The sequence below is a fragment of the Aethina tumida genome, chromosome 4 (assembly GCF_024364675.1).
Source record: "Aethina tumida isolate Nest 87 chromosome 4, icAetTumi1.1, whole genome shotgun sequence".
Taxonomy (NCBI): Eukaryota; Metazoa; Arthropoda; class Insecta; order Coleoptera; family Nitidulidae; genus Aethina; species Aethina tumida.
Window position 1 is genome coordinate 2,469,175 of NC_065438.1, and position 20,969 is coordinate 2,490,143.

The following is a 20,969-nucleotide window of genomic DNA, read 5'->3' on the forward strand; positions in this document are numbered from 1 at the left end:
TCTAAGAAAGGTTAATGATAACACCATAATATATTTCTCAACAAATGTCAGAAATTCTGAATAGATAACACAAATGAATGAATTTTAATCACCTAGTAATAAATGATTAGATGCAATAAAACACATTTTAATCTTGTGTCTCATATTAATATGATAAATTAATCAATAAAAAATGTATTTAAGAGTTTTTAATCAAATTGAATAATCTCAACTTTCCTTATGTACTGAATTCTTGGTTTTATACAAATAATTGGAAGAAAATAAACAATAAAACAAACATTTTTATAAAATAAGTTTATTAATAAATTAAAAAAGTAAAAATTATTCAATACGAAAATGTGTATCCACATTTCTTTGGTTTTTGTAAATACAGTTATTAGAATTAAGTCAATATATTAAATCAATATTGACTGCTTTTAAAGAATCTTTTATCCAAGTTGGATAATTCTTATCTGGATGCAAATCAAGCATGAAATTCGCCACAAACTCAGGAAATGTGCCATTTTGAATATTGTCCCTTATATTCTTCATAAGTCTCAGTTGAAAAGCAACATTATGCTCAGTTAAAATGCTGCTCATCACAGGAAGATTCTGTGTTACAATTCCATGCAAATATGCTCTTGTATAGGTCTTACAAGTTACACAACTGCAATCTTTGTCAATAGGTTCAAAGTCTAATTTATAAATGGCTTTTTTCAAGTTTAACTGACCAGTCATTGTTAAGGCACAACCAAATCTCTAAAAATACAATATTAATACACATTTCAAATATCTAAAGTAAATAAAACCTACTGCTGTCCTTGTGGGAAATACACAATCAAACATATCAACACCCAAGGCACAGCATACAACAAGGTCAACAGCAAAACCCACTCCCATAAGGTATCTGGGTTTATCCTTTGGTAGAATGTCTGTGGATAAATGCACCATTTTCCAGAAGTCATCTTTACTTTCACCTCCACTACAAACAAGTTTTTAATGTTGTGTAATGTTGGGTAAAGGTAGTTACCTCAAGCCACCAATTGCATAACCATTGACTTCTCTTTGTATGAGATCATGGGCACTTTTAGTCCTCAAGTCTGCAAATAAAGTGCCCTGCACAATGGGAAATATGTTTTGCTCATCAGGTCTTTGATGAGCTTTCAGGCATCTGTCCAACCACCTTGTTGTCCTTAAATAAAGCAGTTAGAAACTATTTAGTACTTTTGTTAACAAAATATGAACCTATGCACTGATTCCTCTATTCTTGCTTTATCTGGTACAGTAGTTTTGACCACATCATCCAGTTGCATAATTATGTCAGCACCTATGGCGTTTTGTATTTCAATGGAATGTTCAGGTGTTAACATTACTTCTGACTTTTCTTCATTTAAAGACTGGAATTTTACACCTTGCTCTGTAATTTCAGCCAGTTTCAACAGTGACACCATTTGGAAACCACCTGAATCAGTCAGCAGGGCCCCATTCCAGTTCATGAACTTGTGTAAACCACCTGCTTTTTTCAGTATGTCTATTCCCTAAAATTAATCAAGGTAACATTGAACAAATAATTAAAGATATTTAATGATGATTACTGGCTTAGTTCCTAAGTGGTATGTGTTTGCCAACATTATTTGAATTCCCATGTTCTCTAACTGCTCTGGAAGCATACCTTTGAGCGTTCCCTAAAATAACATACTTAAAACAACCTGTTAATAGTGATTTAAAAAGCCTACTTGAGTTCCAACAGGCATGAAAACCGGCGTATCTACAGCTCTGTGCGGCAACTCCATTTTACCCACGCGAGCTTTTGTTGTTTTACACTCTGCTAAAACGTTAAATATTAGCGGCTTTTTAGGCGACATTTTTATTAACGTGTTCATAAAATGAAAACAAAAACCCGGTTAAAAGTTTAGGTTAGGATTTTCTCAGAAGTGTATTATCTCATAGCAGCATTGTCAGATCTACTTAAATATGTTGAATGGGTTGCATAATTCAACAAACTTAAAAATTTTATTTAAATTTCAAATATAGGTAGGATTATTGTACTACTAGATTAAAGTGATTAAATTATAACTATGATAGCATAAAATAAATAAAACATAAATAACCATAATAAATTCTTTATTTACAAAAGTATAAATGCACTTGTATTACATGAAGTCATCTGAGTCATTTCCATCATCATATTTGCTCATATTTTCTGTACTCATTAGAGAATTGTAACTCCTGAGTTCTGCATCCTCTTTTCTCTTCTTCTCCTCTTCCTTCTCCCTTTCCTTTTGCTCCCTCAACAATTTTTTCTTATCCTCCCGCTCTAGCCTGTCTCTCTTCTCTCTTTCAGCTCTGAAATCTATCCAGTTCTACTTACATTAAAATCACCAACAACAAACACAAATTTACCTGGGTGTTCCTCTTTCTTTGTCTTGTTCAGTCTGTTAACAATCTCATTAATTCTTTTAGCTACTCTAATTTTTCTCACATCCCTCTCTTTATGAAACCCAACCTGTCCTACCTCCATACCAGCAGTCTTCTTCAAATTGGCCCACATAGTGTAAACAACATCAACATCATTCATTTTATTACCCATTATACTGTTCGCTTTGACTAGTTGTGCTGCATCTTCTAAAACCGCCGAAGGAATATCGTCAATGGTTTGACCGGGCCTGAGTCTCAAATACACGTGAGCCGAAGACACTTTGTCCACATGAAACCACACATCCTCGGGCCAGCCCCACTTAATCAAGTCCTCATCTGGAAACGTACAAATTTAATTTGTGTCGTTATTATGACTGAGTTCTTACTTTCGTATTTGTCTATTCCCATAAATATTAGGGCGGGCGGTGAGACAACGGCGCTTTCGAAGTAAAATACCATTTTTGTTGAGAATTATTGTTTTTTGTCGAATTTCTAACCAAACACATCGATTCCTAACCTAGAAATTTCAAGTGTCGCCCTCTATTGGCTCACTTTACATGTGTGTAAGGGACAGTTTTCACACTTATTTTATACCTAAGTTCAGGCAGTAGCCAATAGAGGGCAAAAATAAAGGGGGAATTTTTCAATTTGAAAACTATAGAAAGTTATTGTTCGTTGCAGAATGAATAGAAAATTATGCTGCAACGTGACGAAATTCGAAAGAAATAATTAGGACCTAGGGCAACATCTTTATTAGTTACAAGTGTGCGGGAGAGAAAATATTAAAATTGAGCACGAGTTATTAAAATTATTAGCCAAGCCAATGAAAATACAATTAATTACGAAAAATAAATAAAAGATTTATAAAAGTTTTAATTTTAGCACCAACAATTAAGAGGTATAAAGTTAATGATCCCATCAAATATTTTCTAGAATTTCACAAACGATAATCATGTGTTGTAAATTACTGTTACATTAATAATTATTACTGACAGTTGCATAAAGTTATTAAAATTACCTTTAAAAGGTTTATAGGAGACATCATTTGTCTTTTAATGTTATATCGATATGTAATCATTTATTACATGTTAATGATTGGATTTAACTATTATCCTAAAATGTGTATAGAAAACAAATTAAATAAATCAAATTGAATATCCATATTTAACTATGGTTTATATTTAATACATTTTCTTTCTATAAAAGGATATTGTTACAAACATATTTTATGTACATTCTTTTTACTATTACAGTTTTCAATTTGCATAATTTTGTATTCATTACTTTATAGAAAGTGATATGAGAGTTGGATCATTTGCTTTAACTAACTTACAAGTTGTTAGTTACAAGAGTCATGTCTTTACTGAGTTAAATTAAAAAGAAATTATAAGCTTAAGTCGTTGAATTTTATGAATATGAGAATTTAAATGAAAAAAATAATGTATTAGTGAAACTAAAAATCCATCTTCATCTATTAATTTGCAATAACCGGTTTTGTTTCCTTTAAAGGGTATTATTTACATATCTTAATTATACATTCTTCTTACTATTGCATTTCTCAATTTGCACAATTCCTTTTATTTATCGGTGTTACGCAACCGAAATTGATTACTTAAAACAATTTAATGGCAACACGATAAATTTTTATTGTGCAAAACTTGAAGTCATGATGGTGGACTTAACAGCAGTGGTTACAGAGTGGCGACCAGCTACAATGAGGTATTTATTCGTTAATGGGCTTATTGATTTATCGGGCAATATTTTGTTGCCTGCATCTAAGAAGAAATCATATAATTTAATTGATGATAAAGTGTCATTTTGACGAATAATTCATCATATTTATGTACCCCGTGATCTTTACTTTCTATTCGTTGTTGTGTCATTCAATTGGGGGCAATCACACAGATTAATCATGTAACTCAATCCAAAGATAAAAATTGTCGTCCATTATTTGTGGGTCATGAATGTATGATCTTTAGCCAATTTTTTTTGTATCACCTAGTCGTGCATTTACGTTTAGGTCATGTGCTGTGGTAATTTCACACGGGTTGCCCAAGCATTAAACACTTTGCCAGGTTATTATCGCAGAATAGGAACGCGACTCAATGAATACATGCATACTTAAGTAATATGTAGCAAATAATTCTAATAATGTAAGTGTGTGAATTAATGGAAACAATGGGAATCTTCGTGTGTGCTAAAAATGTTAAATTGTAAATTGTTTTGTGTGAGTGCTAAATGGATAATTTTAGTAAGATCTAGGCTTGGGACCAAGTCGATTACTTTCGCTGAATAACAATTGTCCTGGCTATTAAATAACTGTGTAGAAGTGTAGAAAGTCTGGAGCACTTTTTCTGCGGTTCATTACAAAATACTGTGGTGGCAAAATGTCTCTGACCACCACTGTAGTTTACGCATCTCCAGTTAGTTCTTAATTGTATAATTTGTATCCTTTGTGTTGGTGACGCAAACTTTTGATGGAAACTCAAAGGCGCAGTAGAATAAGTTATTGTAGTTTCGCCGGCTTTCTAAACAAAAATGATAAACGTTAAGAGTGTATTGACACTGACATTAAAACAGGTGTAGATGATTTAATAACATTATGCCCAGTAGAAAAGTGGAATAAAAGCAAGTCCGTTCTATATTTGGATGTGACGCCTCCATTTGATTTGCACGTCAAGGTGCTTAGTGTCAAACGCATAAATTCAATCTAAAAATACGTTCCTGCAAACATGTGCAATTGATGGGAGAAAAAAAAGGATGTAGTAATCCATAATTAGAGGTTGGGTTAATGAGCACGATTTTCTGTATTCTGCATCTAACAACTGATTGACATACGATAAGCGTCCGTTTTTGCTAATAACGACCATAATAATTAGAATGATGTGTTAACTATTCATACCTTAACACCGTTGCACATGAAGGCATGTGCAGATTGTATCGCACGCCATTAATCGGCGAAGAAAATACAAATCCTTTGATTTACCACCAGAACGTTATTAAAGGTTTGCTTAGGCAAGGAAAGTTTCTAAGAGTGAAACCACAATGTACATATATATGCCCACTTTGCACACGAATATAATGTAAATAAAAAATCGACGCAAAGGCACGAGTGAGAACTTTCATTGTCGGTCGTTTGGTGAAGTAGAAACCGGATGTCATCGCATTGAATTCCAATGTTTAGTCAACAAAATTTAATTCGATATGATTGTCGATATTTAATTTCGAACTCGCCTCTTCCCAAGGCGCGGCCCTAACCAACCTCCTTTTATTGCTCATTACACGCCAGATGGTAAACAAACAAATTTTATATTCGTCGAAATTCGGCGTAAGTAATTGCCAAATTTTATTTGTTTCCGTTTTGTTTGGCTGACGTGATGGCGAGCATTTATTTTTGGAGATGAAGAACCGGTTACAGAATTTGGAAGGATGAAAGCAACAATTTGCTTCCTTATAATGATAAAATGATGCTGTAATAATGTCCACCACTGTACATACATCTGAAGAGAAGTAAAATTAAGTTGCTATAATAATGTCCACTACTATACATACATCGGGAGAGAAGTATAATTAAGTTACTATAATAATGTCCACTACTGTACATACATCTGAAGAGATGTAAAATTAAGTTTCTATCATAATGTCCACCACACTACATCCAACTCTTCTTTCTGAGCAAATTGAACGTATAGTAGTGGCCATAATTATAGCAACTATACATACATCCGAAGAGAAGTAAATTTTTGCTGTTGTGAACTTAAAAAGGAATGAACAAACATTACAAAGTTGTGTTTGATGCAACATTCAACAAATTAGCCCAATTTTCAAACAGCAAGCTCATTCTTTTGCCTCTGATTTTATGCAACCACTCAATTGTCTTTCTAAATCACCAGAGGATTCTTTAATGAAGGTGCTTGAGAAACATTTATATAATTATTCGTACATACAATAGTTTATTGTATAATTTGAGTAATAATTAACCTTCATTAATAACACAAGAGAGCAATAAGGCGTCCCTATTTTTTATATTGATACTAAAACGACCTCCTTAACAATATTTTCATAGTAAACTGAAGTATGCAAATTTTCAGCAACATAGTCTCAAATAATAGACTTGATAAACATTGTTTTTGTTAGTCCAGCAATTGATTTTTACAACATATGTCACTGATTAATTAATTTTATTTTTATTTATTACCAATTAACATTTAAAAACCTTCTGGTAATTGATCATAAACAAACGTTTTTACACATTCCAAGTGATTAACTTTTTTACTTTGAAGGATAAGGATGTCTCGAGTTGTTAAAGACCCACCATTGAGAATTTTAGGTCACACTTAAGAAAATTTGTTAATTTTTTGCTAATATTCATATTTTTTTATCACCTAAGAGTTGAGACAACACATCTTTATTTTACTGGTTATTTAAGTTAATATTTAGTAGAAATTTCTCTTATTAAATATTTATTTAATTTAAAATAAACATATTTTTTCTTCTTCAAACACTTTTTATACAATATACAAGCTAAAGTAACATATAATTACAAGATTAAATCAATTTTTTCAGAACAACACGTTTGTTTAAATTTTAGATGGAATTATTATTTGGGTCAAGGTTTTAATTAGCCAAAAACCGATTGGCAAACCACTTCTCACGATAATCGTTCACTCTAAAAACTAATTACAGAAGAAATAACCATTAATTAGACCATAAATGCACACAGTTTTTTACCAGTTGATCTCCATTGTGCTCCTCAGACTTAGAAATGCCAAACCAATGTGTGCATGATGTAATTTCGGCGCCAAAAATTAATTAACCATAAAGCTGTAATGTTTTTTGATGTTGTAAATTTGATCACCATAAATCATGTCGATAATTTTCCCACAGTTAAATATTTTAACCATTTGTGGATAAAATGGAAATAAATTTATTTATATTGTCGAAGGCGTTCCAGCTTTCTCTGATGTTCTTTATCATTTACATCTTGCATAAACAATTGTTATCGGTGCAGCACACTTTGCTGCGAATAGATTTTCAAACGATTTATAAACTAGCAGGTTTCAGTGAATAATTGCGAGAGTACCATTTAGTCACGAATCAAAGATTTATCACGAGCTGTTTCTAATTGTGCCAAAAAAGTATTGAACACATCCAAAGACAGGAGAATGGACGTGTTTTATTACTGCTCACCTTGCAGCTTGAAGATATGAACCATCTAATTGTAAGTATGGCTCATTAATTTTTTAAATGGCCTGATGCGAATTCTGCACATTTTTACCTTGATCCAGTTTTATAAAAATCATCTGCTTAACTTAACAAATTTTCCACCTGCATGTATGACAAGAGAAAGCCCTCGCCCAACAGAAACAATGAGAAGCAACAATGTGAGCCCATCCCAAACTCCAGGAAACAATGGTCATCGGGAGCCGATTTAAAATAATAGTCATTAACAGATTGCGGTTAGATGAGATCAGTTTCACGGCTGCTAACCTAGAAAGACTTTTGGCATCTCCACAAATCACTGATGATGACGGATGTATTTAAATTTATACGAAAATTGGCCGTTATGAATTTCATTATGACTCACGCCGGGTCAAGTCTTGTTGTGTTGGTTTTATGGCACATAAATTTGTTGATGAACTTGTTAAATATGAGGAAAATAAAATAAATAAAACTGTCATTCAGTTTTTAATCTGATTACATATTTATGTTGAAAATTAACATATGTTACAACGTGCATTCCTTAGAGTGAATAAAAACTAGTATTAGACTGAAACTAAAAGTCCATTCTGAATTAGAATTTAAAACAATTTAGGATAAAATTGTCAATAACTTTTAGTCCTTATTATAATTAACTTTATTTTTGACCTCCTCTTTAAATTAAACCATTTTTTATGTGAATAACTGGACATTAACAAAGGTAAATGTCACATGAACAACTATCTGGACTGTACAACAGATGAGGCAGAACCCCTCTAACATTTTGAAATTTCCTTGAAGCAGAATGTCTCTTCTGCTGCCTAAAGAAGCAGTAGAAAGTTGCATCTTTGTAGGTAAACAACATATTAAATTGTACGAACAATCTACCATCTAACCTTCAAAATCTTTGTTAATCAAGTACTGTACCAGATTTACCAGCTTAAAGATAACATAACTCTCAATATCTTTTAGTTATTGTAATCAATAACTTTAGTTTTGACCTCTTTTTCATAGTAAACTGTTTATTAAATAAAAAATTGGACAATTACAAAAGTAAACAGTCATTTTGAGGTATATCTGGACTATAACAGATGAGGTAGAACCACCCCTTTAACATTTTGAAGTTTCCTTGAAGAAGAACGTCTTTTCTATTGCCTAAAGAAGCTTTCCAATTTGCAAGCAGTTACCTCTTTGAAGGTAATCAATCTACCATCTAATCCTCAAAATTTTAGGCCATTGTTATCTCTTGCATTGCGTGCAAGGACACATAACCTCACATAATTTATATGGGATCTATTTGGTCAACTTTTTAATGCAATCCATTTCTTTCTAATGGTTGATTCATGACAGTTTAATGATAGGTTTATTTCCAAACATATTGCACGAAAATTTTGCACGATACATTGCTTAATTTATTCGTTGGTTCAGGATTCAAGATGACCTTGAAGTTGTCCATCTTCAATGTAATCATTGCCACTTTTAACTCGATGAAATCAAAATTTTACCGCATAATAATATGACTTTCTTAAATGTGATCAGGAAACGACCAACCTGTCAGCTGTTACAACAGATTTTGGGATGAATGGAGACAATTGGTGGACATTTTTTATGACAGTCTGGTAGAAATCGAATGGTGCACATTTCATTCAATAAACGAAGGATAGAAGGCCAAACGAATTGAATGTACGGTGATTGGGGAGAGCCATTCTTTCCATCATCACTCTCAGTCTTTGACCTAGAGATTGATGGTGATTTAGAAAGTCTTGAGCATAGAGAGGTGATGGACAAGCAAAAACAGGTAAATACAAAAATAAACAGAATTATATAATATATTTAACAGTATGTAGTCTTAATAATTCTTAAGTTAAGTTAACTGACTTAACTCCATGTAACTTTACTTAATCTAAAATGGTTCTTTGATGAGTTATATATTCTAATTTATATTCGCAGGTCCACGTCCAACAAACACGTACTGTTTTTCAATTCGTACGAAGATGATACCTGACCCAAAACATGGAATTCGCTTGATTCATCTTCTGCACACAACTTTCTACGGTCATAATTACACGTTTCACAATTTACGAGTTTCAGTTTCGGAATAAATTATTACCGTCTCTTAGAAAAATACACGAGATGATTTTCATAACATTTAGTGTAACAGTAATTTCCTGCAATTAGAATTTCTACAATGATTAATTGTGCCATAATTAGTTCATAGTTCACAAGCTTGTAACAGTTAGTTTATCTAACAATTAGTGGCAAATTGGACACTTTTGATTTTCCGGGTTGTATTAATTAATAATACATACAAAAACTTGGCCAATTTCATTTTCTATTTAGACAATAACATACTAATTCGCCATGTCGGTCGCTTAATAAATACGTGATGTGTTATATTAACATATATATACATAGGCCGGATTCTTTAAATAACCAAAATGCAAATCGACTTTCTTCTTCAATGTCATTGTCAAGTTTGTAGAATGAATTTAATGGATATAGGCGCGTCCGAGCCCATTTATCAATTTAGCAGATTGGGGGGACTCTAATTAACGTCGAAACAATAAGATTATGATAATTTGGTGCCACGAACCAAGTGTGACTTCAACATGTGTATCTGTTTTAGAAATCTAGGTGCTCTGGCTATTACCCAGGAATTTCTCCGGCCTTTATGACTTGGGAATGTTACAGTAAAGTGTGAATAAATTAATTATTATGAAATTGGAATAGATAACAAAGCGAAACCATTAGATGCGATTTATTTTGAATGCCTTTTTTGGCATGGCTGGCTTCTATTAAGGCTCATTTTAAAGAGCATGTGCATGAGCTGGCACAACCATTACCTAGTATCGAATCATTTCTCATTTAGTTCCATTTAATTTAAATGTTGTTGAATGACAATTGTGGGAATCATCATCAAGAGACCTTGTACTATAGAACTACTCAATGAAATTGTAAATGTTACAGCTAATTTTTTTGTGCACTTAGTTTTAGGGAGGGAGTTTCATTAATACATCAATAATTAATATTTCTGATTGAAAAATTAATTAAAAATCATTAATTTTAACTATAAAAATTAGAAATTTATATTGATTCTCATTTTTATAATTTATTTAGTACACTATTAAATTTAATAAATACAATAATGCTTTATTTTGTAATAAAAGTTTCTAATTGAGTTGTCACTTTAAATAAATCCACTTTTATCGCCTTTTAGGCACTTAAATAAATTGTAAAAGAATACGACTTGACACATTTAAGATAGAAATCCCACAAAATATATGTGGTCTTCTCAAACATTCTTTACATCTCTCATTTTAACTCTATATATGGTCTAAATGAACACTATAAGTGAAACATTTCAAAAAAAGGCTCTGTTAATCAAAATTAATCAAGAGCATCTTTTTTCTAAATTGGACAATATGAATATGAAAAGATTAATAGTTTTAAAAATTATTCATTGTTGTAGAAAATAGGACAATATATATCAAATTTAAACATGATTTGATCAAAATTTACAAAAAAAATGGAGATTAGATTAGATTAGATTTAATATGTTAATAAAATCAATTTTAAATTATAAAATATTAAATATACAGCGTGGCCCATTTAAGACAAAAACATACAAAAACATAACCTGACTTAATATAGTCTAACATAACCTAATAATATGAAAAAATTAATACTTTTAAAAAATATTCAGTGGTGTAGAAATTAGGACGTGAAAAAGAGGGGAATCCCACAGAATATAACATGAATTTTAGGATAATACATATCAAATTTACAGAAATATGGAGACTAGATTTAAAATAATAATTGTTAACAAAATCTATTTTAAATTATAAAATATTAAATATACAGTGTGGCCCATTTAAGATGAAAACATACAAAAACATAACCTGACCTAATAATATGAAAAAATTAATACTTTTAAAAAATATTCAGTGGTGTAGAAATTAGGATATGAAAAAAGGGGAATCCCACAGAATATAACATGAATTTTAAGATAATACATATCATAATTTAAACACAATGGGACCAAAATTTACGAAAACAATTGTTGAACAATTTTTAGGATATTTTTTAAACATTATTCGAATGTTTAATAAGATTCATACCTACGTACTACAAAATAAATAACTTAAACACGACATTATGACATGAAAAATGCCCAAAAAAATGGGAATTGTGGGGAAAAACATCCGTAAACTGTGTCAGGTAGAATAAATAATAATTATTACGGTAGTCATTAAGGCCCGGTGATGTGGGCGGTTGTAATATGAAAGCGCCTAGTTGGGAAGTTTTTAAATTATCTCTGATAAACTAATAAGTAAACGCGGATGTAAAAAATAATGGCTTTGAATATGCAGCCGGTTACGTAAACCCGACGCATCTTTGAACAATGAGAGAATAGTTAAAAAAGTAAATAATTAAAAAATATTAATAATAGAAAGGACTCATGCTTATGGATAACCTGTACATTTATTTCGCTAAATGTTTTCACTTTAACTGTTTCCTTTTAATGCATTTTATTTAATGGTCTTTATTTTTTAAACCGTTTTGTACTGTAAAAATTAGCATAAACTTTCGGATTTATTCGCCTCTAATGAAAAAAATTGGCGATATTAATATGTAAAATTTACAAAAATTAATTCAGCCAACGTGCCCATAATTTATTTTATTATTGCCATAATTCACGGTAAAGTGCTTATGGTAAAAACAATTTAAACATGGGTTTCGTTTTTTTTCTGAACCATCAATTAACCGTGCAAAATTATTAACGACCATTAATACAGCCGAATTGCATAATTTGAAGAACAAATAAACGGTTTTCTCGCACGGTGTTTTTTTTTAAAGAACGTCGGAAAGAAGTAATTACTGAAAATGAAGACACTTTCACTTTATTACGTGCATACTTAATGGTATTAGGTTTATTATTGTCGGAGGTGCAGGTTTGTTAGTTATTAGTTTTGGATATTACTTTGGGGAACCATTATTAAGACGCCGGATTACGTGGACGATGTTAACCAGATTTGGGAATGGGTAAATGAACTTTAGTATGTTCAGGAATTTGTAAAAGTAGAAATGTTTCAGTTACAATAAAATTTTATTGGTAATAGAAATAATTTTAAAAGGGGAAAACGCTATAAAAAATAATTCACATTTTATAACTTGTGTGCTAATCATTTTTAACAATTATAATAAACTTTTAAACTACAAGAACTAATGAAGCAGGAACTGTACAAAACGGAAAAACATAAAAATATAAATAGAAAATATTTTAAAAGTGAAATTCTATTGTCATGAATATAAAATTTGGCTAATATATTTTAAAGAAGTAATATATATTTTAAACATATAACAACCAAAACATTACTAAAAACAAACAAGTTTATAAACATAATTATGCATAATAATATGAAGTAATGTAATGCATATGTTATTATTCATGTTGACATGATGTAAAAATATTCCTTTTAAAATATTTTTATTGCTATTTATTATGATATTATTTTATTTACTCAATTTATTACTAAGGAATAAATTTTATCAAAAATATTCTAATAAACATGTTTTATTTCATTTTAATAGTTTTACCCTTCGTATTCTATCTAAACCAAATGAGACATGATTAACCTAGTCTAACCTAACCTATCCTAACCTTACCCAACTTGACTAAACCTGCCTTAGTTCAGTAAATAATTGAAAGTTCTATTAGTTTCTTTAGAGAACAAATAAATGTTTTCCATTTATTTCTTCTTAAAATACTTTTATTATTATCTATTATAGTATTATTTTATTTTAATAACTTTTAACTCTACTTAGTCTGATCCAGTCTAACCCAACTTGATTTATTTTAATATATTACTAAGATGTTAATAGTATCAAACGTTCAAATTAGGTTACAAGATGTTGTATTAAACTTCTTTTAATCTTCGAATTCTCTCTAAACCTGACTTTACCTTGTCTAACATAACTCAACTTAACCTAACTTAGTCCCAGTCCAGAAATCCATAAATACTTCATGTTCTAATGATTATGAAGGAAATATTATTTACAATAATATTTATTTAATTACTGCACATCCTCCCATTTACATTAAACATATCATTTATCAACCACTTTCCAAATCGTTAATTAGCAATGCACATCTTGACCAAATTTGTGAAGATTTAAATTATGAATGTGAAAGAGAACGTAAAACGGAGGGTCGACTTTCGCATTTTTTTTAAGAGTATTTACTAAATTTAGTAAGTCTTTAGTATTATAAAGTACCATAATGAAAGTGAAGCAGATTGGAAGAAAGGTTGTATAAAACACAGCTTATCTGGTTTTAATGTGGGTCCTTTCTTAATCGATAAAATACAGATTTGACTCATGATATTAGAATGAAAGTAGTTTTTTTAACCTAAATTTAAATATCTTTTGGAATTGGTTCTTCCTAAATATCATCATTGCTCTAATAAATATTCCTTGTAGTTATAAAGTGGCCATTACAAAATATTAGAAACTCATTTTTAATTATTGCACACAATTTAAACAACATCTATTAAAGTATAATGAACAATTATAAATGCTAATTAAAAATTACTGTGTACATATTTTAATGAACTCATTGATCCACAAAACCCATGATCTGTGCCATTGTACACATCCCACATGGTTCCAACCATTGACGAAACATTTTGTTTGAAATATGACTTTAGCAACATTTAATTTTAAATACAAAAGACTTATTGAGCTTGTTCAAGGTGAAATAATTAAAAGCATATTAGAAGAAATCCAATTTGAAATAATTTTATCAATTGAAGATATTCGATCTCGACCTTGTGTTAACATCAATTTAATCATTCTAATTATATTAAATAAATCTTTTTGTGTGTAAAGGATAAATTTAATCGCTGATTTATTGCAATTTTCTTTAATTTCCTTTATGCATTCCAATTATATCCACACACGATTCTTGCGTCACCACGTTTAATCTTCGAGTTGGTAAAATCATCGACACAATATTTCAAGGTTGATTTAATTAGGCCAAAGCGAAAAAATTTTTTTTATTTTACTTTGTATGTTAATCTTCCATAACTATAAACATAACACTCACTCATGTGGCGGAGTCAGAACATAATAATAAACCCACACACGAAGATTGGAATTGTGGAAGACCCTGTCCTATCCCAAGTCCGAAGTTGCATCCACTCCTCTCGAATGGCCACCAAACCAGAATCCATTAAGCACACTCTGAATATTTTACAGATGTCTTCGTCAAGGTTGAGATTATTTAAATTGGTCGAGTGTCCGATCGCATAAAATGTTAGATGGATGGCTTCAAGGTGCCGCCAACTGCTTCTGAATTAATTGTTTTGGGTACATCTTTATATGGAGATTTTGGTCAGACTGCTTTTTTTCTCGGCTAGCTTTTTATATTGCTGAAATGAATTGGTGGCGTTTGATGGAATTAGTTCAGTTGCAATATAAGTATGCAAATAGGTTTATTTTTTATTACCAACTGCTGCTGCAGGAAGTCTTAATAAAATTAAGAAGAAACGTCAAACTTTGACTTTATGTCAAATTGACGTCTTCCTCACCCGACTTTCAGGTTTGAACCTCAGATTAAGACACTTACTGATTGATCCTGATCAAAATGTCCGAAGCCAAACCCAGAAACATCGTGGAGCAATTCTTCAAGACCGTGGGCAACATGTTGGAGGCCCCCGTGGTATGGGTTCGAGAAAAAGTAGTAGAACCCAACCAACAGCAGCCCGCCTGGTACCACCAGAAATTCCGCCGAGTGCCCACCATTGACGAATGTTACACCGACGATGTGGTGTGCAAGTTTGAGGCCGACGCCCAATACAAACGAGACAAGTTGGTGGACACGGAAATTCTGGCAATTTTACGGGGCAGATTCGAGGACTGCACTTTGCACGAAGCGCCTGATCATATTGAAAAGTGTACCCCGTTGCTGGAGCAGTACGAAGAAGCTTCAGCCAATTGGTTTACCAAGTACGGTGATTTGGGGTCGTACCATACGGCTGAGACTGCTTACATGAAGCAAAAGCACAGGTTGGTCTGGGAGCGTCGATATGGCCCAGTTGGAAGCGGCATGAATGGAAGAGTTGATGAAGAAGAATGTATTGAAGAAGAATTGGAACAACCCAAGTAATTTTTTCTAAAGTGAATGATTTAGTTGTTGTGATTACAATAAAGTTCTTAAATACATTAACTCAAATTATTTAGACTTCATAAGCCCTTTTGACTTATATTCCTTAAATTTCTTGAACTTTTTGAATGCCATATATTCCACATTTTAGAAGCTTTTAAATTGTATATTAGACATTTTAAACTTCTTGGATTCTCTAAACTTTTTAATTTTCTTAACTTGTTCTTCAGATTGCTTAAATAATTTAGATTATCTGTGTTATTTGATATTCTTAGATTTTTTTAAACATTCTTAGTTAGTTTTTGTTGTTTTAAAATAATTAGGTTTTGTTGTTTATATATTTAATTCTTTGAATATTTTATTATTCAATTGTCTAAATTAGATATATAAGTCTTTTCATAAATTTCAAAGCTTTTAAGTCTTCTAAATTTCTTATATTTTATTAGACTTTTTAGACAATCTCTAAACTTTATAATCTTCTTAACTTGTTTAAAATTTAGTTTTTTAGACATAGCATTTCCTATATTCCATGAATTTGATTTAAAAGTCTTTTCATAACTTTCAAAGCTTTTAAATCATTTAAAATTATTATCTGTTATTAGACTTTTTAGACATATTGGATTCTCTAAACTTTATAATCTTCTTAACTTGTTTAGAATTTAGTTTTTTTGACATAGTATTCCCTATATTCCCTGAATTAGATCTAGAAGTCTTTTCATAACTTTCAAAACTTTTAAATCATTTAAGATTATTATATTTTATTAGATTTTTTAGACATCTTGGATTCTCTAAATTTTATAAAATTCTTCTGTTAGACATAGTATTCCTCAGATTCTTTAAATAATTTAGATAATCTGTATTATTTAAATCCTTGTGAGCTTTTTAAACGTTCTTAGTTAGTCACTGTTGTTTTAAAATAATTAGATTTTATTGTTTTTCTATTGAATTCTTTGGATATTTTATTATTTAATAATTTTTGCCTAAATAAGTCTTTTCATAACTTTCGAAGCTTTTAAATCTCTTAAAATTTTTATCTTTTATTAGACTTTTTTGAGATCTTGGATTCTCTAAACTTTATAATCTTCTTAACTTGTTTAGAATTTAGTTTTTTAGACATACCATTACCTATATTCTCTAAATTAGATCTAGAAGTCTTTTCATAACTTTCAAAGCTTTTAAATTTTCTAATATTATCTTTTATTAAACTTTTTAGACATTTTAAAGTTCTTTAGATTCTATAAATAAGCTTTTTTATATATTTTGGGTATTTTAATATTTAATTGTTTCTCTAGATTAGATCAGTAAGTCTTTTTATAATTTTCGAAGCTTTTAAATTTTCTAAACTCTTTAGTTTCATTTTTTGTTTAAAACTTTTAGCTTTGTTAGATTAATTGAAGAGAAACTAAGAAACTCTTTGATGTCATTTCATAAGTCTTCAGTTTCTAACATTTTCACTAGAAACCTCTTATATTTTTTAAAATTGTCTAATTCAAACACATCAAATATGGTCATATAAAAGACATTAATTACACTCATTTCAATAAAATTCACTTCTGCGATTGGACTACAAATATTTGTTGCAATTTGAATTCCTGCAGAACAAGTTATTTGTAAAAAAAACGCAGGTTAAAACATTTAGAAGTTTATTTAGTTATGTCATTGATTGCTCAAACAATTATAATCAAACAGACATCTAAGTTGGGGGTCATTGACTTGTTTTTAACAATTCCACATTAAATAACTCCATCAAACAAAATGGTTGCATGCAATGCGACAATCACGCATTACCCCATTACATCGTGGCAATAGATCGTAGATTTAATCCATTTTTTATAAGTAATTGTTCGACTGACTTCAAATTGCATCAGAGGTGTGTAAGAATGGTTTTGAATAGTTTGCTGTTTGGTAAATTAGCCGAGGAGGAGTATGGAGTTACTTAATAAGGAAAGCACGAGATGAGTAGAAATTCTGGTGGCTGAATAGGCATATTACCAAATTCGATGGTTGTGAGAAATATGCAAAATTTATTGTACTTTAATTACCGGTTTTGTGCGCAGCGTTTTCTGATCCGGATTGGGTTGTCATAATTGTGAGAGTACGTCTTTCGTAACGCGAAAAAATCTTGTTCCTTCTGCGTTTTTTTTCTGTGTGCAAAAGATTTCAAAAGTACGACCTGTAACCTTGACCCAATTAACGTGAGAAAGTTGATTAAGGCATCGACAAAAAGTGAGTCTAAGATTCTTCTGAATCGGGCGTAAAAATTAACCATCGGCAGAAACATAAAAAGTTAACGAGAAAACTTTAAACGAACCATGTATAAATTTTGTGGCTTGTTCATTCAACAGTTGAACCTGACTTTTACAATTTCTCGTGAGGATCAAATTTTGCACGCACGTCGGCGTTTGAGCACAAGAAATCGTTCTCACAGTTTATCCATCATCCACCGACGAATGTGATTGTTGATTACGACGTCTGATTATTTTCCCAATCGTTATTCATATATCTGATTATTTTCACCTTTCACGCAGCCAATGTAGTAACATCTTCTGTTTGAGATCAACAATTATGTCTGATTGATAATTTAATAGGTTTATCAAATTAGTTTGTGGTAGAAATGAATTATAAAATCAATTTTCAATTGTAATTTAACACGACGTAATGGTAAGATTTTGTGAAAATTAATGATTATATGTCCTTATGATTTTATGTTTGTCATAAACTTACTTAAATTCTTTTTAAAAATGAAACTTAAATTTGTTAATGAAGAGAATGTTTAAATGTAAATATTTGTGTAGTGAAAGTAAAAACTAAACAATACTAAATATGTCTATAATAAGTGATTAATAAACAATAAAATAAATTTATTAAGCAATTTTAATTACCCATAAATGGTTACTCAACTTTTAAAAAGTATCATTGGCTGCAAATTGATTTGTTTTTTAGTATCCATCTCATGTTATGTTACTTCATTATGTCCTTTTTTGAGAAATTCTAAATAAAAAAGGAAAAGATTTCAACAATTTAGCATATAATTGCTATGTTATTAGCACTTCATTAAAATTATTACATTCCAAGGTTTATCTTTCAAATATTTATTTATTTTGTACCTAAACAATAAAATTAATTAAATTTTTGATACTTAATTAAATGTTTTGAAAGTTCCTGCTCCTAATTCCTGAGTTTACTGCCCCCTAAAATTATTGTTTATAATTATAATGACAAACAAACGTATTAGTAATACTAATTTCGTATTTAACAAAACACTTTCTAAGGCTACTCACAAAAATAAATAGTTGTAGTTTAGCATTTTGGAATTGTTTTTCTAACAATAAGAATAGAAAGTTTTGATGCTGAAATTCGTATAGCTTAGAAACTCTTATCTAAAAAGTTACTTTGAATGTAACAATAAATTTCTTTAAACGTTTTTTTTATCAAATTATTTTTCGTTTTATATTTACTGAATAGATAAAAATTTTATTTAATATTTTATAGTTCAATAGTGATAAAATTAAAATTGAAAGTACTATTTAATTTTAATAAAATAAGTTAAATAGTTTATTTAAATTTTACTTGTATTTCAATATTAAATTGTAATACATTCATTCTACTTCGAATGTATGTTACTGTTAAATTTTGAGTAAGTTCATTTAAAAATGATTTATTTTGACAACTCAATAACTATACAATTTTTCCTAAAAATGTTAGTTCATCCTCAAAAATAAATGGTGTTTGTAATGGTTCCAATGTTGCCTTATCTTCTTAAGTAAAACAATTTGCCAAAGCTTCAACTTTACCAAAAACTACCATCAAAAGAATACAATTTTGATTTTTGTAATAATTCTTTACTTTCCCAATCTTCTTTGAATTTTTCTATAATTTTCCAATTTCTACAGTTGAATTTTAAGTAAGGTCATTCAAAATTGATTCATTTTGACGACTCTTACTCTTATATTGGCAACAAAACTTAATAGCTACAAAATTTTTCTTAAAATTAGTACCTCAACAGTTCATCCTCACTAAATTAAAGGCTTTTCATACATCAAAAGTAAATTGTGCTTGTAATGGTTCTAATGTTTCCTCATCTTCTTAAGCAAAACAATTTGCCAAAGCTTCAACTTTAATAAAAACTACCATCAAAAGAATACAATTTTGATTTTTGTAATAATTCTTTACTTTCTTAATCTTCTTTGAACTCTTTTAGCATTATCCAATTTCTACAGTTGAATTTTGAGTAAGATCATTCAAAATTGATTTATTTTGATTATCATTTGATATCAAAAATAAATTGTTCTTGTAATGGTTCCAATGTTTCCATCTTCTTCTCAGTTTTTGTACTTTATCCATCACAGAAATATTTGACCTGCACTTTACAGTTCAATGTTATGTATGCCCATTAAACACCCATTTGTTATTCCGACTGTAAAAGGTGAGAATATTCCTCACTATCAGGAATAACGACAAATAAACGTACAAATTAACCATTTACGTTTATTATGAGAAAAAATTAGCAGATAAATCATTGTAGTACATAAAATGAACCATCAATCAGTTCGTCAAGGTTTCTACACTTATAAAAACATACAGTCACAATAAAAACAGGTCCATCCTTATAATTTTAGCACTTTCATCATCGTCTTTCAATGCCCAGCTGTCTTTTTATGGGCTATGTTGGGCCCGTTCATTCACTCGTTATTCTGACGATTGGCGACACTTGATTTTAATTAGCTATAAAAAAGCAGAATGGGGAGACGTAATATTCCTTAGAAGCAGTAATGGTGAAGAGAACATGTTAAATTCATTAAGAGAAAAAAAGTGTATGAGATCTCCCTTAGTGAAAATAATAATTATATAAGTACTTTCTTCTTCATCTTTTGTTTGAGTGACCTTTGACCAACTCTGAAGTATTTTACTTAAGTCAACTTTTAAAATTGGACATGTTCTTTAGGATGGAACATTGAAATGTATGAAATAAACCAATCGTTCACTTCGTCAAGGTTCTGAATATAGTAAAAACATAAACTTCCATAAAGAAAACAGGTTCATCCTTGTAATAATTCCAATACTTTCTTCATCTTCAGCGATTGGCCTTTGACCAACTTTGAGCTATTGTTGGTCGCTCATTGAGGAGTCGTTAGTTATTCCGACGACACAATCTGGACGTCAATATTTTTTTTAAATAGGCAATAAACCGGTGACAAAAGGCGTGAAA

General features: G+C 30.2%; 3 protein-coding genes across 3 annotated transcripts; 1 reads left to right on the top strand and 2 right to left on the bottom strand.

The window, feature by feature from the left end:
* Positions 1 to 285: 285 nt before the first annotated feature.
* LOC109601487 (queuine tRNA-ribosyltransferase catalytic subunit) lies at positions 286 to 1,900 on the bottom strand. Its single transcript, XM_020017735.2, has 6 exons — positions 1,716 to 1,900; positions 1,575 to 1,664; positions 1,225 to 1,517; positions 1,010 to 1,171; positions 793 to 961; positions 286 to 738 (listed from the first exon to the last, which is right to left on the bottom strand). Exons 1-6 carry the CDS (start codon positions 1,860 to 1,862, stop codon positions 388 to 390), a joined length of 1,212 nt encoding a protein of 403 aa, XP_019873294.1. The 5' UTR covers positions 1,863 to 1,900; the 3' UTR covers positions 286 to 387.
* Positions 1,901 to 2,086: 186 nt separating this feature from the next.
* Positions 2,087 to 2,925, bottom strand: LOC109601486 (coiled-coil domain-containing protein 25). The gene is made up of 3 exons (XM_049966025.1): positions 2,784 to 2,925; positions 2,383 to 2,733; positions 2,087 to 2,332 (listed from the first exon to the last, which is right to left on the bottom strand). The coding sequence occupies exons 1-3, from the start codon at positions 2,854 to 2,856 to the stop codon at positions 2,133 to 2,135; spliced, it is 624 nt and encodes a 207-aa protein (XP_049821982.1). The 5' UTR covers positions 2,857 to 2,925; the 3' UTR covers positions 2,087 to 2,132.
* Positions 2,926 to 15,132: 12,207 nt separating this feature from the next.
* Positions 15,133 to 15,765, top strand: LOC109601474 (NADH dehydrogenase [ubiquinone] 1 beta subcomplex subunit 10-like). The gene has a single exon (XM_020017721.2). The coding sequence runs from the start codon at positions 15,242 to 15,244 to the stop codon at positions 15,761 to 15,763; it is 522 nt and encodes a 173-aa protein (XP_019873280.1). The 5' UTR covers positions 15,133 to 15,241; the 3' UTR covers positions 15,764 to 15,765.
* Positions 15,766 to 20,969: the final 5,204 nt, after the last annotated feature.

Bases quoted from the DNA above. Each gene is read 5' to 3' on its own strand.
- LOC109601487 (XM_020017735.2), bottom strand. From the start codon at position 1,862: ATGAACACGTTAATAAAAATGTCGCCTAAAAAGCCGCTAATATTTAAC. The intron at 1,172-1,224 runs GTTCATATTTTG...GCTTTATTTAAG, and splicing joins ATAGAGGAATCAGTGCATAG to GACAACAAGGTGGTTGGACA. The intron at 962-1,009 runs GTAACTACCTTT...ACTTGTTTGTAG, and splicing joins TATGCAATTGGTGGCTTGAG to TGGAGGTGAAAGTAAAGATG.
- LOC109601486 (XM_049966025.1), bottom strand. From the start codon at position 2,856: ATGGTATTTTACTTCGAAAGCGCCGTTGTCTCACCGCCCGCCCTAATA. The intron at 2,734-2,783 runs GTAAGAACTCAG...GTACGTTTCCAG, and splicing joins GGGAATAGACAAATACGAAA to ATGAGGACTTGATTAAGTGG. The intron at 2,333-2,382 runs GTAAATTTGTGT...AGAACTGGATAG, and splicing joins AAAGAAAGAGGAACACCCAG to ATTTCAGAGCTGAAAGAGAG.
- LOC109601474 (XM_020017721.2), top strand. From the start codon at position 15,242: ATGTCCGAAGCCAAACCCAGAAACATCGTGGAGCAATTCTTCAAGACC.